This window comes from Suncus etruscus, chromosome 3 (genome assembly GCF_024139225.1).
Source record: "Suncus etruscus isolate mSunEtr1 chromosome 3, mSunEtr1.pri.cur, whole genome shotgun sequence".
In the NCBI taxonomy this organism is placed as follows: domain Eukaryota; kingdom Metazoa; phylum Chordata; class Mammalia; order Eulipotyphla; family Soricidae; genus Suncus; species Suncus etruscus.
Window position 1 is genome coordinate 21,137,942 of NC_064850.1, and position 16,024 is coordinate 21,153,965.

The 16,024-nt window shown below is 51.6% G+C and overlaps 2 protein-coding genes across 3 annotated transcripts in view; one reads left to right on the top strand and one right to left on the bottom strand.

The window, feature by feature from the left end:
• TMEM63C (transmembrane protein 63C) overlaps positions 1 to 7,240 on the top strand; it is a 56,921-nt gene extending 49,681 nt beyond the window's left edge. The window contains exons 21-24 of one of the 2 annotated variants that reach the window (XM_049770357.1): positions 291 to 403; positions 2,314 to 2,385; positions 2,524 to 2,625; positions 6,794 to 7,240. In XM_049770357.1, coding sequence (XP_049626314.1) covers positions 291 to 403; positions 2,314 to 2,385; positions 2,524 to 2,625; positions 6,794 to 6,976 — 470 coding nt within the window. In that variant the 3' untranslated portion in view covers positions 6,977 to 7,240. The remainder of the gene's footprint in view (positions 1 to 290; positions 404 to 2,313; positions 2,386 to 2,523; positions 2,626 to 6,793) is intronic. The other variant, XM_049770356.1, reaches the window with a different exon arrangement.
• A 3,876-nt stretch (positions 7,241 to 11,116) lies between these two features.
• Positions 11,117 to 16,024, bottom strand: NGB (neuroglobin). The gene is made up of 4 exons (XM_049770514.1): positions 15,851 to 16,024; positions 14,220 to 14,331; positions 13,432 to 13,551; positions 11,117 to 11,691 (listed from the first exon to the last, which is right to left on the bottom strand). Exons 1-4 carry the CDS (start codon positions 15,937 to 15,939, stop codon positions 11,557 to 11,559), a joined length of 456 nt encoding a protein of 151 aa, XP_049626471.1. The 5' UTR covers positions 15,940 to 16,024; the 3' UTR covers positions 11,117 to 11,556.

Below are 16,024 nucleotides of genomic sequence, written 5' to 3' on the forward strand. Positions count from 1 at the left end.
ACAAAATCAAAGCAAAAAGGTCAGATTTAAGCTTGTTAATAACACAGAGGTATGCTGTCCTTGTGCCAGACACATGGGGTCCAGTTATTAGCAGGGAAATGGGGTGACCCTGGCTCTGATCCCCTGTAGTGATGTGGAGTATTCCCAAAGATCTGCCCATAGGGTGGCATCTCAGTGGGGATCTGCTGCCCACTGCTGCAGCCTGACAGCACCAGGCCCCTCAACGTTTTCTTCTCTTCTTCCTTCTTTCTTCTTTCCTTCTTTCTTCTCTTTCTTCCTTCTCTTCACAGGCAAGTCCCACATCCTAACCATCATGTCCATGAACCTCCTCATCCTGTCCATAATAATTGCTGCCAGCAGCACTTGCATGGGGAAGATTCGCAATGCATCTGTTGCTGGGAGGGTGAGTTGTCTGTCTGCTTTTCTTAATTTGTCCCAGGTGGGGAGAGGTGTGGGTAACCCAGTAGACCACGAAACAAGTGGCTTTGACCTTACATTCTCTGATTTTGAGGTGTGAGGGCCCCCTGTTTGCCTGGTCATGGCTCAGTGGGTCCCACCCCTGACTGGGAACATTTAAAAATCCTCTCCCCTGGGCCTGGAGAGATAGCACAGTGACATTTGCCTTGCAAGCAGCCGATCCAGGACCAAAGATGGTTGGTTCAAATCTCGGTGTCCCATATGGTCCCCCGTGCCTGCCAGGAGCTATTTCTGAGCAGACAGCCAGGAGTAACCCCTGAGCATTGCCAGGTGTGGCCCAAAAACCAAAAAAAAAAAAAAAAATCCTCTCCCCTTAACTTTTGAGCAGCCTCCTCCAGTGCCCTGACCTCCTCCAGTGAGGCCCATCTAGCCATGGCTACTGGGAGCTCTCTCATAGGGTAGAGAGTTGAATTTGGAGTAAACATGGGGAGGAAAAGAAGCAGTCTTTTGTGGTTAACAGCCGGAGAGATAGCACAGCAGTAGGGCATTTGCCTAGCATGCAGTCAACCCAGGATGGTAGATGGTTTGAATTCCAGCATTCCATATGGTCCCCAGAGTCTGCCAGGAGTGATTTCTGAGTGCAGAGCCAGGAGTAATTCCTGAGCACTTCCAAGTGTAACCCCAACCCCGGCCCCCCACAAAAAACAAACCAATCCCTTATTCTTGGGCCCCAAGCACAGCAGACAGGGCATTTGCTCTGCATATGGTTCAATCCCCAACACCCTAGATAATTTGCCTGTGCCCCTTCAGGAGGGATCCCTGAGTATAGAACAAGGTGTGAGCACAACTGGGTATGCCCCCAAAACAAAACAAAAGAATCTCTCACCATGGAGCAGAGTGGTCCTTCCACTGCTAGTCCTCAGACCCTGTGCTGGTCTGCAAGTATAGACAGCTTGAAAACCTCTGGTCTATGGCTTCAGTTACAATTGCAGGTCAGATCTGTGGGCCTGTATGCAGTCAGCTGCCAGTCTGTAGGTGAAAAACCAGCTCCAGATTATAAAAATGGGAGGGGGTGAGACCCCATTAAGGTCACTTAACTCCAGATCTTGACAGGAAATGGAGAGAAGGAGAGTTGAAGTCAAGGCTTTCTGTAAAATTTGGGGAGTTGGATGTTTTTACTGAATTAATATTAGTTAATCAAATATTTAAATGAAATAATTTAATGATAAATATCAAATAATTGTATTAAATTAAATAATCAAATATTTGATTAATATGATTTTAATTCCACAAATTTGTTGATATAATCAGTATTTTCAGCATCACTAAAATTTTTCTCCTATTGTGCTAATGAATTTCCTTATGTTTCCAGAGAGTTTTGGTTTATATATTTGAAACTATATTACCCAATGTGTAAAAACATATTCTTGTTGCATTTGCTTGGTAAATTGGGAAAGAATAGTTTGTTTTTTGGGGAGTGGGGGCACATCCAGTGATGCTCAGGGGTCACTCCTGGTAGTGCCTGAATAACTAAATGGGATGACAGGCAACAAACCCAGGTTGGCTGTGTGCAAGGCAAACACCTTACCTGTTGCTCTATCGCTCTGGCTCCCAAGTAATTTAACTTTTGAGCCTCCCTCCCAATTCTGCATATACTCCTTCATGACCCATGAAAATGGAACTTACTAGAAGGGTCTCTCTCTCTCCCATTCTAGTCATGTCTTTGTCCCCCTGGACTTCAGCCCCTGCCAAGTCGACTGCAGTCTGGTAAAGCAGAGGACAAGCTACATTCTAGACCTCTATACACAGAGTCCAAGCAACTCAGAGCAGGGAACAGGGAGCAGAGGGATGTGTTCCCCACAGTCTATGACCTTTTGCATGTGTCCCCCCCCACAGCAGGCCCCGGAGGAGATGGAGACTGTGTTCGACTTGGAGCCGAGCAGTGTTGCGTCCACACCCACGTCTCTTGTGAGTCAGTGTTGCCTTTCCCTGGGAGCGGGTGGCACTGTGAAAAGGAGCACCAGCTCATAGGGCCTGCCCTGGGGAGTGGGGAAAAGATAGCAGCCCCCCAGGCACCCTCCTCTGACACAGCAGGACTTGGCCCAGGTCACCTTGCTGCCATGGCCCTGGCTGAAGAACCAGGAAGATAGAAGAAGAAACAAGATTTTGAAGACAGACTCTAAAAGGAACTCAATAAAGGAAAAAAAGGTCAGGGCATAGCCGGCAGAGTGAGCCCGGCGGACAGAGGCAAGGGCTTGCTGGGACTCCCCGTCTCAGGAGCCAGGCAGTCTTTGAGGTCACAAGCTCCACTCAGACTAGCCCAGGTTGAGCGTCAGAAAGCTCTTGGAGGTCAAGGTGGACCCTGAGCAGAGCACTCAGCAGAGAGCAGTGAAATGAAACCAGAACCAGAGTGCAGGGACTTAAAGATAGGCATAACCTCTCTCACCAGGGTTCACCCCAACACAGACTACACGGGTAAAGGCAGAGTCACCAGTGCACTGATCTGGGTCCTAAGTCAGCCTATATCCCTATGCCAGGGTGCCTTGCAGAAGCACTGAGAGAGAGAGAGCACTAGCCCTGGTTATTTAGGAAGATTTCCCGGACATTTAGGAAGACATTTAGGAAGATTTCCCGGACAGGGTGGATGGTACTCAAATTCAATTCTAATACTAGATTTGCCAGGTGGAATAAGGTTTGGGAAAGAGCAGTCAAAGAAGAGCTGTTGCCTGTACCCAGGACTGGAAGACAGGGCCGGGGGCCTTGGTACAATGGGTAGGGCTCTTGGTCTGTATGCAGCCAACCTAGGTTTGATCTCTGGCACCCCATGGTCTCTCAAGAGGGCAGAGGTAGGAGCAACATGGGGTGGGGCCCAAAAGCAAACAAAGTTAATCCTAGGCTAGAAGAGAGATACTGGAATGTCTGGACAACAAAAGAGTGTTTTCTTTTTCTTTTTTTGGTTTTTGGGTCACACCCGGCAGTGCTCAGGGGTTACTCCTGGCTCAATGCTTAGAAATCACTCCTGGCAGGCACAGGGGACCATATGGGATGCCACGATTTGAACCAATGACCTTCTGCATGAAAGGCAAATGCCTTACCTCCATGCTATCTCTCTGGCCCCAGAAGAGAATTTTCTTTCTTTTTCTTTCTTTCTTTCTTTCTTTCTTTCTTTCTTTCTTTCTTTCTTTCTTTCTTTCTTTCTTTCTTTCTTTCTTTCTTTCTTTCTTTCTTTCTTTCTTTCTTTCTTTCTTTCTTTCTTTCTTCCTTCCTTCCTTCCTTCCTTCCTTCCTTCCTTCCTTCCTTCCTTCCTTCCTTCCTTCCTTCCTTCCTTCCTTCCTTCCTTCCTTCCTTCCTTCCTTCCTTCCTTCCTTCCTTCCTTCCTTCCTTCCTTCCTTCCTTCCTTCCTTCCTTCCTTCCTTCCTTCCTTCCTTCCTTCCTTCCTTCCTTTCTTTCTTTCTTTCTTTCTTTCTTTTTTTGGTTTTTGGGCCACACCCGGCAATGCTCAGGGGTTACTCCTGGCTGTCTGCTCAGAAATAGCTCCTGGCAGGCACAGGGGACCACATGGGACACCAGGATTTGAACCAACCACCTTTGGTCCTGGATCGGCTGCTTGCAAGGCAAACGCCGCTGTGCTATCTCTCCGGGCCCCAGAAGAGAGTTTTCAATGCAGCATAAATGCAGTGGATGCAGGTGCTGGAGGAAAGAATTCAGACACACATAGGCACGTGCCCACACCACCATGCAGAGCCAGAGCCCTGCTGCACTTGGACAGCACCCTGTGTAGAGGGACAGAAGGCTGCTGTGAGGTGCAAGGGAGAAGGAATTTCACTTCTCAAGGCTACAAGGCTTCACAAAGGAAACATTCCCATAGCATCTCCTGGGGCCCTTTAAAAAGCCCACTTAACAATGGAGGCATTGAAAGCTTCCTTCAAACCTGACTTACTGACCCGCTTGCTCTTTGTCCTCCTGATAAACTGACTCAAAAGGAGTTTTCATCTCATCTTACAGTTGGGAAACTGAAGGCTCAGAAAGGTGAACATAGACCCCAGGTGGCCAAAGAGATAGCACAGCATTAGGGCATTTGCCTTGCATATGGCTGACCAGGAATAGAAACAGGTTTGATTCCCAGCATCCCATATGGTACCCTGAGCCTGCCAGGAGTGATTTCTGAGTGTAGAGCCAGGAGTAACCCCTGAGTACTGCCAGGTGTGGCAAAAAAAAACCCAAACAAACAAACAAACAAAAAAACATAGACTAAGAAGGGAAGTGGCAGAACAGGGTTTGATCACTGGAACTGACTTCTGTGATTTGTTTCTAGTACAACAATCACATGTGAAAATTGTAGATGAGGACAAGAACAGGGGAGGAAAAAAATAAGGAAATAACAGTCCCTATTTCCACCAGCCAGAGATGACCACTGATGCCTTAGTATATTTTCTTCCAGAGAGAAGAGACTTCCATGTCATTTTTGCTAAAATGAAATATGATAGACTGTCTAGTTTGATAATTTGAAATATTTAACTAACAATTATCTTTCCGGGTATATACAATTTTACCTTTTTGAATACTTGATTTATATGTCCTAAGTGTTTTAGAAATATCTTTCATGGGCCAGAAAAATAGCACAGCAGTAGGGTGTTTGCCTTGCATGCAGCCGATCCAGAATGAACAGTGATTCAAATTCTAGCACCCAATATGGTTCCCTGTACCTGCCAGAAGTGATTTCTGACCACAGAGCCAGGAGTGACCCCTGACCCACCGGTTGTGACCCAAAAACTAAACCCCCCCCCAAAAAAAAGAAATATCTTTCACAGCTCTTCCAACTCAATATCCAGCCCAGCTCCATACATGTCCCTTCATTTTAGCACATGTTTCTTTCCTTTCCTTAAGATTTTGGTTTGGGGGTTACACTCTCTCGTACTCAGAACTTACTCCTGAAAGAGCTTGGGAATCATATGGGATGCTGGGGATCAAATCCAGGTTAGATGTATGCATAGCAAGTGACCTTCCCACTGTGCTGTCTCTCTAGCCCTAGTGATAGATTTTGATTTGAATTCCCCTAATCATTGTTCTCATGTGCATGAAGGCCTTCTATATATCTTTATTTGGGAAGGATCTCCAAGTCTGCTAAATTTCTGACTGAACTGTGTGGTTACTGAATCATTTCAGTTATTTCAATAGCACCCCTTGTTGGATGTATAAATAACCTCTCCAGGGCAGAGATTTCCCTTGGGGTTTCTTTTGCTATTGCACATGCTTTTTCAGTTTGATGTACTCTTATTTTTCACATTTGGCCTTTGCTTTTTTTGGGGGGGTCAGGCTGTTATTCAGGTGATCTGACAGTAGGTCTCACTGTCTCTCATAGTTTCTGGAAACCAGACCCTACTTCAACTGCATAGGGTCAGGGTTAACATGGGGCTGGGACAGACACATCATGCAGATGACGAGTACTTCTCTACCATAATTAACGAAAATTTGGCCTCCTGGTTAAGGAGTCAGTTGGATCCTTCCATTGCCCCATTGTTTTTTCCTTATGAAACAAATGGTCTTCCTTGGGGCTACTTGGGCATTATGCAAACACCTAGATTCTTTCAGAAGAACTGTGCTCCCTCACTTGATAGGACGATTTGCTTCCACTAAAATGAACCCCTACAGAGAAAGTTCTATCTCAATTCTCAGTTTGGGGAAGGAGGAGTTAGAGAAAGAGACACTTCCAAGGACATTTCTGGTGCAAAAGCTCTAGAATTGCCCATTCTCCGTACTGTCCTGGAGACCATGTCTGTGTCTGTCTGTCCCTGCTATCCCAAAGACTGTGTCTGTGCCTGTCTGTCCCTGCTGACCTGGAGACTGTGCCTGTGTCTGTCTGTCCCTGTCTGTGTCTGTCCCTGCTGTCCCAGAGTCCTTATCTGTCTGCCTCTCCCTGCTATCTCAGAGACTGTCTCTTTACTGTGTCTTTACTCTTCCCAGAGTCAGATCTAGATCTCACAGATCTTCAGAGAGCTGAGACTGTCCTTGTGCCTCTGGACAGTACTAGAAGGCCCTCTCACTCAGAAACGGGGTCTCTCCAGACCCCGCTGCAGTCACCTGCAGTCACCTTGCCTAGGTTCAACCCACGCCTGACCTGAGAATGACTGAGCGGAAGATGTGTGGCAGGCAGGGTGGGCCTCGGGGCAGGCCAGCTGTGCTCAGGAACCTGGGAGCACTGAGTTGTTGGCACAGATCCGAAGTCATTGGGCAGATAGGGTGGACGGGCCTCAGGCTGCTGGGGCAGTAGGAAGGAGGCCTGACTTAGAGGGACAGACACTCTAGGGGTCAGAAAAGGCCTGGTGCCTCAACCCAGTTGTGGCCTCGCCCTCATCTCTCCTCTTTTCTCAAGCAGCTGTATGAGGCCAGTGTGCTGCATGAGCCGGAGATGACCCCCGCACCGTCCCCCGGCCGCCAGAGCTATGGTAGCATGAACAGACCACACGACATGGAAGAAGAAAACAACGAGATCTCTCCAGAGGAGATAGACACAGCTTCATTTGAGCCAAGACTGGAACTGGAGAACCAGAAGCAGTGACTGTGACTGGACCTCTACCTGGCAACTCCTGCAGGGAGTGGAGGCCAGGAGAGGTCTAGCAGGGGGAGGTAGGGGACAGCCTTAACCTCCCAACCATCTCCAGCTGACTTTGGGAAGGCCCAGTCCAGACATCTGTGGGCCCTGAGTGGAGGCTTCGACCTGCCAAGCAGCTAGAATGAGAGAGGCAGGCCAGTACCCAGGGACCCTGGCAAAGGATGGAGGAGACATTCTGGCACGGCATCTTAGGAGAAGCGGATGAAGCCCTGGGTGAGCTCACCCTGAGGGCTCATCTCAGGGTGGAGATGGAACCAGTTGGTTGTGGGGGGTGGACATGCAATAGGAAGGAGGCAGGAGGGAACCACCCCAAGACCACCTTGGAGGACTTGCCACCCTCCCATAGCTGCCCTACTCCACCTGGGGCCTTGTGGATCAGACGGTCCTGCCCCCTGCCAGGGTCCCTGCAGAGAAGCTGCTATAGCCACATGAATGCCAGCCAGGGTCCCTCGTCGGCTGCCCACCACTATATGTCCCTGGGACCAATGGGGGGGGGGAGACCATCTCCTTTCTAGTCTTGTGAGGGCATCACATGCCTGCATCCCCCAGCTCATTAAACGAAACTTGTGTGTTCCAGTGAGGCCGCCTCTGCGGGCTCGTACAAATTGGGTGGGGAGGGGCTGAGAATTCATGGAGAGGGGTGTCTTGTCCCAAAATTTGGGGTGGTGGGAAACAACCTATTAGGCCTAGGACCTAATGAGAATTCTCTGCTAAGGCCAGGCCTGCCCACTGCAGAGCCCGGAGGTCCCCCCACTAGCTGTGATTCAGGGAACCCTAGCTTCACAAGGAAGTCACCTTGACTCCTGGTCCCAAAAAGGAGCTTCCTCTGGTCTCAGGACCGCCTGGACTCCCAGAAGACACAGCTTGGAGGGCTTCAAGGGGGCTGCTTCCTCCACTGAGAACCTGCTGCCTCCCCTGGGTCTAAAGGACCCTTGCCCTTTGGGGATGACCCCCAGTCATCCAAGAGACCAGCTGGGGCCTCGGTGCACCAAGGCTAATGCGCTCCCTGATGAGTCCATTCTAGAGATCGCGCCTGAGTGTCACCCCTCACAGGACTGGACTCACCACCATGGTTCCTTAAGGAGCCCAAGACCATGAGTGTCCCTGAGCCTGGGCCTCTTGTCATCTCCTTCTCTGCCCACACCCCCACTCCAGGCTTCACCCCCAAAAGAAACTAGCCCTGGCAGGCCAGACATTGCCATGCTGTGAATTTGGTCTGGGCTCTTGGCACGAGGGACGGTTCTGAAGTGCCTGGGTCAGTGCAGAAGGAGTTGGTCTTGCCCACATGCTGCCTGGCTTAGAATGAGGAAGAAATTGTGCCCATAACCCCTTACAAACCAGCCCTGCTCACCCTCTGCCCACCCCCAAGCATTTCACCTCTCACAAAGGGTTGATTCATTGGGAGTGTTAGGAGCCCCCTCCACAGAACTCTGCCCACCATCAGGGGCTGACCTGGCACCCCGCGTCTCTATTGTGTGGCCTTGGAGTATAAGTAGGGGGTCCTGCTGGAAGCTGGCTGACCTCTGCCCCAGGGACTCTGCAGCTCCTGTTGAGTTGCCACTGACCCTTCTCCTGCTGTTTCTTGAATTAGGGTCAAGCCTGGTTCTGGGGAAGGTGATTTGAGTCCTGGGAGTCCCATAGTCCACTCACAGCCCTGCTCTTCCCTCCCAGAGTCACTCACATGGTGATGGATCTGGGGGTATTCTTTGGCCACAACATTCTGCACCCAGCACCTCCCCTCTGCTTTCACCATGGCCCTCACCGCCATCATATCCACTTGCCCTTCTGTCCACCGAAAGACCTCTCTCAAATGCCACCCTTTCTAGGTGGAGCCCCCTAGACCCAACTGACACCATGGCCCAGCTCCTGCCAGAAGGTCCCATTTGGTCTCAAGCAGCTCCACCCCTGCCTGCCTCTTCCTCAGAAGCTTCTGGAAGCAAAGTGCCTATCAGCAGCATTGCCTCCTCTGGGAACCCCGGTGAGGGACGTGGCACCACAGTGGAAGAATGTGCCAGAATGCCTGACCTTCTTGTTATTAATGCTATGACTGTGCCTTGAATAAACACATCCTCCCAACGTCTGCCAGCCCACGCCTCTGTTCGCCACCCATGGGCCCTGCAAGGTGCCAGAGCTGCCTGGAGAAGGCCAAACCCCACATTGCAGTGAGGCTGTGTCCCTGGAACTAAAGCTGCCCCTGAGGCCTTTCTTGGCTTCGACTTGGTAGGACCTGGCAGGACTGTGGGAGAGACCAAAAGTGAAACTCCCTCTGCTGTGGGTACAAATTGTCACTAGGGCAAACTTTCTGGTCCCTGAGAAGCCCAGGGAGCCATCAGGGTAGCCAGCCCCAGACAACAGAGACTGGTGAGTGGTGACCCATGAAGAGGCGAATGGCAGGAGGGCTTGGGCCTGGGGCAGTAATAAGTGACAAGGTGAACCTCAGGGAGTTATGTAGGCTACTAGGTCATGACCTCCAGCAAAGGTCAGGCCCCTGTCTACTGCCACCCAGGCCCCAAGGAGACACTGTCCTGCCTGGAATGGGTCCTGGCCTGGAAGTTGGGGGTCTCGGTCAGTTCTGGGAGTACAGGCTGGCACCTAATCTGGAAAGTCTAGAACTGCCAACTCTGCCTTATTACTGACTAGAGCAGACCTAGTAGTAAGGCTAGAAGTGAGTCCACCTCCCACCTACTCCCCCTGAGGACAAGGGATGACAATCTAGGGAGGGAGCAGATTGCCTGAGGGTCACTTGCTGTCCTTTTCTGCTGTCTGTGACTGGATCATTCTTAACCCTCAGTCTCCCCTTTGTCTACCAGCACAGGGGCTCCCAGCCTCTACCCAGTGAATGGCTTCAGTTGGGATCTGTGGAGTGGCGGAACCATAAGGGTTCCCCAAATGGATGACGGTTTCCTGCCTTGTGTCTCCTGCCAACTTCTCCAGGGAGAGGCCTGCATGCAGATGTGAGGAGCAATGCACATTTGATGAATGGGCAGTCCCCCAAGGAGCTATTGGACCCAAGCTCCTTCCACCTTGTAGCTCTGCCATGTTCCACACACAGCCCTCTAGGCCTCTGGGAAGTCTGTAGAGAGCCAGCAGAAGGATTGTGGAGAAGTGGGAAGTGTGGGCCAGGTCTGAATGGGACACACAAGTCGACACATTTCAGTGGCCAGAATCAGTCATATACACACACCCTCCCCAGTTGCAAAGTTGGCTGAGAATTGTAGTCTGTCTGTGAACCAGGAGGAAGAGAAACTAATCAGGGTCAGTGGCCCCCCAGGCCTCTCCCTTCTTTTCACTTCCTTTGGTCCTGTCCCTCTCTATCCTATCCTCTGCTGCTGCCCTTAAGCTATTCTGGGGTTCCTCTGGTATAAACCAACACCCAAGAAAAACAGTTCCCAGGGTTAATGAAACACAGGTATAAGTTTATTCCTCGTGAGTTTACAAGACCACAGCACAGAGCAGAAAGGTCAGATGTGGGGCTGGAGAGATAGCACAGAGGTGTTTGCCTTGCAAGCAGCGGATCCAGGACCAAAGGTGGTTGGTTCGAATCCTGGCGTTCCATATGGTCCCCCGTGCCTGCCAGGAGCTATTTCTGAGCAGACAGCCAGGAGTAACCCCTGAGCACCGCCGGGTGTGGCTCAAAAACCTCAAAAAAAAAATATATATATATATATATATAGCCTTGGATAGACCGAGGTTCGATCCCCCGGCATCCTATATGGTCCCCCAAGCCAGGAGCGACTTCTGAGCGCATAGCCAGGAGTAACCCCTGAGCGTCACCAGGTGTGACCCAAAAACCAAAAAAAAAAAAAAGGTCAGATGCGGGAGGTTCAGGTCTTGCTGGACAGGGGGTGGGGGTGAGAAAGAGCCAGGAACTTGGATCTCAGGAGAAATTCACCCCCTTTCCCCTACCCCTCAGTTCCCCTAGGCTTACGAGGATACTAATCCAGAGTACAACTCTCGGTGACCTCTTGGGGGCACCAGTGAGCCACATAGCAGATTCTACCATGATGCTAATGCAAAGAATGACTCTAGTAGCCTCTAGGGGACACCACTGAGTCCCATGGCAGATCCAAGTCACGAGTACCTTACAACCCAGAAGGTTCAAGTTTCTACTGCGGAGTTGGAGAACAGCAAAGGTCCCTGGCAGAGTACTGACAGGCAGGATGGGAAAGGGTCTACAGCTCAGCCAGCCCACCCCAGCTTGACCTATCACCAGAGAAAAGGTGACAAGAGAGTGCCAATAACTTTCTGATCCTGCACCATCTTTGCTACTGAAAGGTGCATCTCACAGTAGAAAATAGGGTGCTGTCAGGATGCGGAGCAGACAGGGAAAAGGCTGCTGGGATTTCTGGAAATCCAGAAGCCCCTTCCAAAAGTCAAAGCCAGCTGGGGACTGATGGATTTGGACTAAGCCTGGCTCCTCTCTGGGGGATGGCCAAGAGGACAAATACAAGATGCTGAAGGATAGGGGGGCTTAGGGGAGCCTGAGCAACAGAACAACACACAGACCAATGGGCCCAGGCCACCTCTCACTCGCTGTCCCAGCCACGACTCATGGCTTGCACCACGGCCCCATAGAGCTGGCTCCAGGCGGTGCGCATGGCAGGCGTGAAGGCAGGGCCCAGGCACTTCTCCAGCATGTAGAGCAGAGACTCACCCACTGTCTGAGGAGGCAATGGCACCTGGTCATTTGGGAGGAAGAGCATCACCTGGTTCCACAGTGCTGGGGCTGGTGAGGGCTCCAGGCTTTTTCTCTGATGCCCCCCCACCAGGCTTTCATATCGTACCCACCTCCCCTCTCTCCAGTGGGAAGCTTCATGGTGAGCTGAGCACTTTACTCTGCTCCCAAGCTGGCCACCACAGAACAAGGCATGGCCTGAGACAAACACACACCCCCCTTGTTTGGATCAAGCAAAACCCTACCCTCACCACACCCCCAGCTCCAGTATCTGCATCTGCAAAAATGAGGTTCTCACCCAGGCTCTGGAACCTGGAATACCTGAGTTCACTCCCTGAGACTCCTATGAATTGAGCAATCTGGGACAAGTTGTGGGGCCACTCTGATCCCCTAGTAATTCCTGGGTGAGACTGAGTCCAACACAGTTCGAGCTCTGAGTTAGACATGATGAAACAAGATCAGATGCTCAACGTGATATTATTCACCAAAAAAGGAGGTGCATGTCTCCCAAAAATACTCTAGGACCTGGGATGGAAAGGAAACAGACACATTCTTTCTTCTTTTCTTTGGGTAGGGGGTCACACCCACAGTGCTCAGGGTTTACTCCTGGCTCTATGCTAAGAAATTGTTCCTGGCAGGCTCAGGGGACCATATGGGATGCCAGGGTTCGAACCACCGTCCTTCTGCATGCAAGGCAAATGCCTTACCTCCATGCTATCTCTCAGGCCCCCACATTCTCTCTTCATCTGGTAAAGTGATTGGAATGGTAGGAAACTGTCATGTCACTCCTTTGTTTTGTTTTTCATTTTGGGCCACCCGGTGACACTCAGAGGTTACTCCTAGCTATGCACTCAGAAATTGCTCCTGGCTTGGGGGAATCATATGGGATACTGGGGATCAAACCCAGGTCCATTCTGGATCAGCTGCATGCAAAGCAAACACCCTACCATTATGCTATTGCTCCAGCCCCTCAAGACCACTCCTAAGGGCTCTCCCACTATGACCCTGGGCTTCAACTTGAGGACTGGCTTTGGCCCACTGGACAAGATAGAGGAAGCAGAGGCTGGAAGAGCTATTGCATGCTGGGCTTAAGTCATGACTGTGCCCTTTGGTGGACCCCTGGTCGCTCTAAAGAAACTGGACTAGACTGTAGGGCAAGGCTTCCAGGGACAAGGGCTTCCAGGGACAAGCACTCTGGACAGTCCAGTCCTGAGTGAGCTCCCAAGTAGACACAGTGAATGAGAATCCAGATGCACCTGTGGTCAGAGGAACTGCCCCACTGAGCCCAGAAAAAAAAAACAGAAATCATTGATTTCAAACAATTCATTTGGGAAAGTTGATATGTAACAATCAAAACTCCGGGCAGTCTGTGAGACTGGAGAGATCCAGTGGGTAAGGCACTTGCCTTATAATTAGCTAACCTGGGTATGATCCCTGACACATGGTCTCCTGAGCACAAAGCCAGGAGTAAGCTCTGAGCATTGCCAGGAGCAGCACCCCCCCCCCTCAAATAAAACAAAACAAAAACTGAGCATCCTAGCTACTTTCAAAGGCTCCTTAACTTTCTTTGGCTCTAAGACAAGTCATAGCAGAAAAAGGAAATGCAAGGCCAGGCCGGGTTATACAGCTGGTTATAGTTGCTGACCTCTAGCTGGGTCTGGGGAGTGGGAGCGAGAGCAGGTGGCCCTAAGAAAGGAATGAGGGGCAGGAATATACCCTGACCCACCGAGAAAGAGCTGAGCTTCACGCCCACTGTACGGTGCTTCCTGCCCAGGCCGGCCAGGTACTCCTCCAGCGAGGACAGTGTCTCCACGTTGGTCACTGCAGCATCAATCACCAGCATCACCTGCCATGGCAGGAATTGGAGTGAGACAGAGAAGCCAAAGGACCCCAGGTGAGGATCACAGCCTGGAATGGAGTCACCAGGGCATTCAATGTTCTAGGCCCTGAGATGACCAAGGTTTGTGTCCTGAAGGAGTCCACAGGTCATAACTATTCCTCTGAGAGTCCGCAGGTCCCCATCTGCCCTCTGGACAGTGCTATCTGCCTGGCACAAGGGGAAACTGAGGCCCCAGGGAGTGAGTGGATCAGTTTCTGAGACTGACCAGCTTGGTTTTTAGAGGTAGAGGACCCCATCATGGGTCAGCACCAACACCATCTATGGGAGCTCAAGGTCCAGGGCAAGACCAGAGTGGGGACCAGCTGGTCAAGTACAGAATTGGGGAGAAGTCTGGTCCCAGCACTCCACAGAAAAGAGAGGCAGAAAAAAGCCACAGGCCCCATCGCACTTCCCTCTGCTCTGCCCAGGAGCCGCCCTCACCTTTCTTTTTTTTTTGGGGGGGGGGTAGTCACACCCGGCGGTGCTCAGGGGTTACTCCTGGCTGTCTGCTCAGAAATAGCTCCTGGCAGGCAAGGGGGACCATATGGGACACCGGGATTCAAACCAACCACCTTTGGTCCTGGATTGGCTGCTTGCAAGGCAAACGCCGCTGTGCTATCTCTCCGGGCCCTCACCTTTCTGATGTGGTCCAGGAACTCTGGGGAGGAAAGGCAGTCCTCGGGGCTCGAGAGCTGGCGGCAGCTGTACTGGAAGAGGGGCAGCAGGTCGGGCTCCAGTTCAAAAAGCCTGTGGAGGAGACACGTGAGCCCTGGCTGCCCCATGAAGTTGGGGTAGGTGAGGGTTCGAGTACAAATTATTGTACCTTCTCCAGCCTGGGCTCTGTGGTGACCCACTTTCTCCAAACACACCTTTCCACCCAGCCTCTGACCTGGCATCTCCAACGAGATATTGAGTGTGTGTGTGTGTGTGTGTGTGTGTGTGTGTGTTTGTGTGTTATTTGTTTTTGGACCACAAAGCAGTGCTCAGATCCCAAGCTCTGTGCTCAAGGATCACTCCTGGCAGGTTTAAGGGTCGTAGGTGGTGCTAAGATCAAATCTGACTATGCAAGGCCAGAGCTTAACTTAACTCCTTATATTCTCTCTGGCCCAGGACACTGATTTTTTTTGGGGGGGGGGAGTTATACTAGATAGTGCTCAGGGGTTACTCCTGGCTCTGTGCTATGAAATCGCTTCTGGTAGGCTCAGGAGACCATATAAGATGCTGGGATCAAACCTGGGTCCCTCCGGGTCTGCCACGTGCAAGGCAAATGCCCTACCTCTGTGCTGTTGCTCCAGCCCCCCCAGGACACTGATTGTTAACTGGCTTTGCAGGCAACTCCCTTCTCCCTCTCTCACAGGTGCTGGGGACCATCCTGGAAGGAGCAGTGTGTGCCTAGCATGTCACAGCCCCACTGCACAGTAGGGCAGGTATGGACTGAAACAGGAAGGGGTTCTTGACAGAAAATCCCCCCCTCCCCACTCCGCATCTCCTAGCCCCACTCCTGTCAGTGGTAGCAATAATATTCAACAATTCACATATTCCTGAGTATCGAGGACATTCTGCACTTTTCTCACAATCCTAAACGGACGTGGATAGAGAAAGAAACAAGCCCAGAGTGGTGGTGCATCCTGCCTGGGTTCACACAGCTTGGGAGCTGGACATCCACAGCAAGTAGGAGAGTCCTAGCTGTCTTCAGGAAAAAGAAGGACACGTGGGCGAAGGGTCCTGGGTTGTTTTTCTCTCTCTCTCTTTTTGCCACTGTGCTTTATTCCTTTATTTGGGGGGGGGTGGGGGGGGGGAAGAAGCTTTGCAAAATGCATAGAACCGGCAAGCTTAGAGAGGCCAGGCTCCTGAAAAACCAGGGTAAAGGGGGTGCTGTCCCCCAAGGTGAGGGCAGCAGAGATGCTGAAGTGAAAGCTGCCTGGTGGGACACCCCCTCACCCCAATCCGGAAGAGGAGACTTTGGGGGAAAAGGGGTCTGTCCAAATGTGGCTGCTTGCAAGTGCGCGCGCCTGGGACCTGGCCCCCTGTTTGGCGCACCAGTCTCCCCTGGCACATCCTCACCGGGCAGAACCCAAGGGGGGGATCCCAATCTCTTCATATTAGTGGAGATCAAAAACCCCATTAAAAAACACCCGCGGGAAGCTTCAGCTGGGGAAGAAGTGCAGCGCACTATAGTCGCCTCCCCCGATCGGGGATCCCGGTGAGCCCAGCGGGAAGGGGCTTAGGCCCGACCCAGCACCCCGGGGGTTCAGCTCTGCCTCACCTGGTGAACAGGACGGTGCCGTGCTCCAGCGGGTTGCGGCTCACCTCCCGCCAGCTCTGCCGGATCAGCTCGGGTTCGGGGCCCTCCATCCTCTCCGGGCGGGGGAATGCAGGATGCGCGGACACCTGTCACGGCACCTGCAGAGCCATGTCCGCGCCCCGCAGGGTGGCAGGG

Excerpts from the sequence above, each read along its gene's own strand:
- NGB (XM_049770514.1), bottom strand. The coding sequence starts at position 15,939 with ATGGAGGGCCCCGAACCCGAGCTGATCCGGCAGAGCTGGCGGGAGGTG. Across the intron at positions 13,552-14,219 it reads TCCTGGACCACATCAGAAAG|GTGATGCTGGTGATTGATGC; the intron begins GTGAGGGCCCGG and ends CTGCCATGGCAG. Across the intron at positions 11,692-13,431 it reads TGAAGCTCAGCTCTTTCTCG|ACAGTGGGTGAGTCTCTGCT; the intron begins GTGGGTCAGGGT and ends TTGCCTCCTCAG.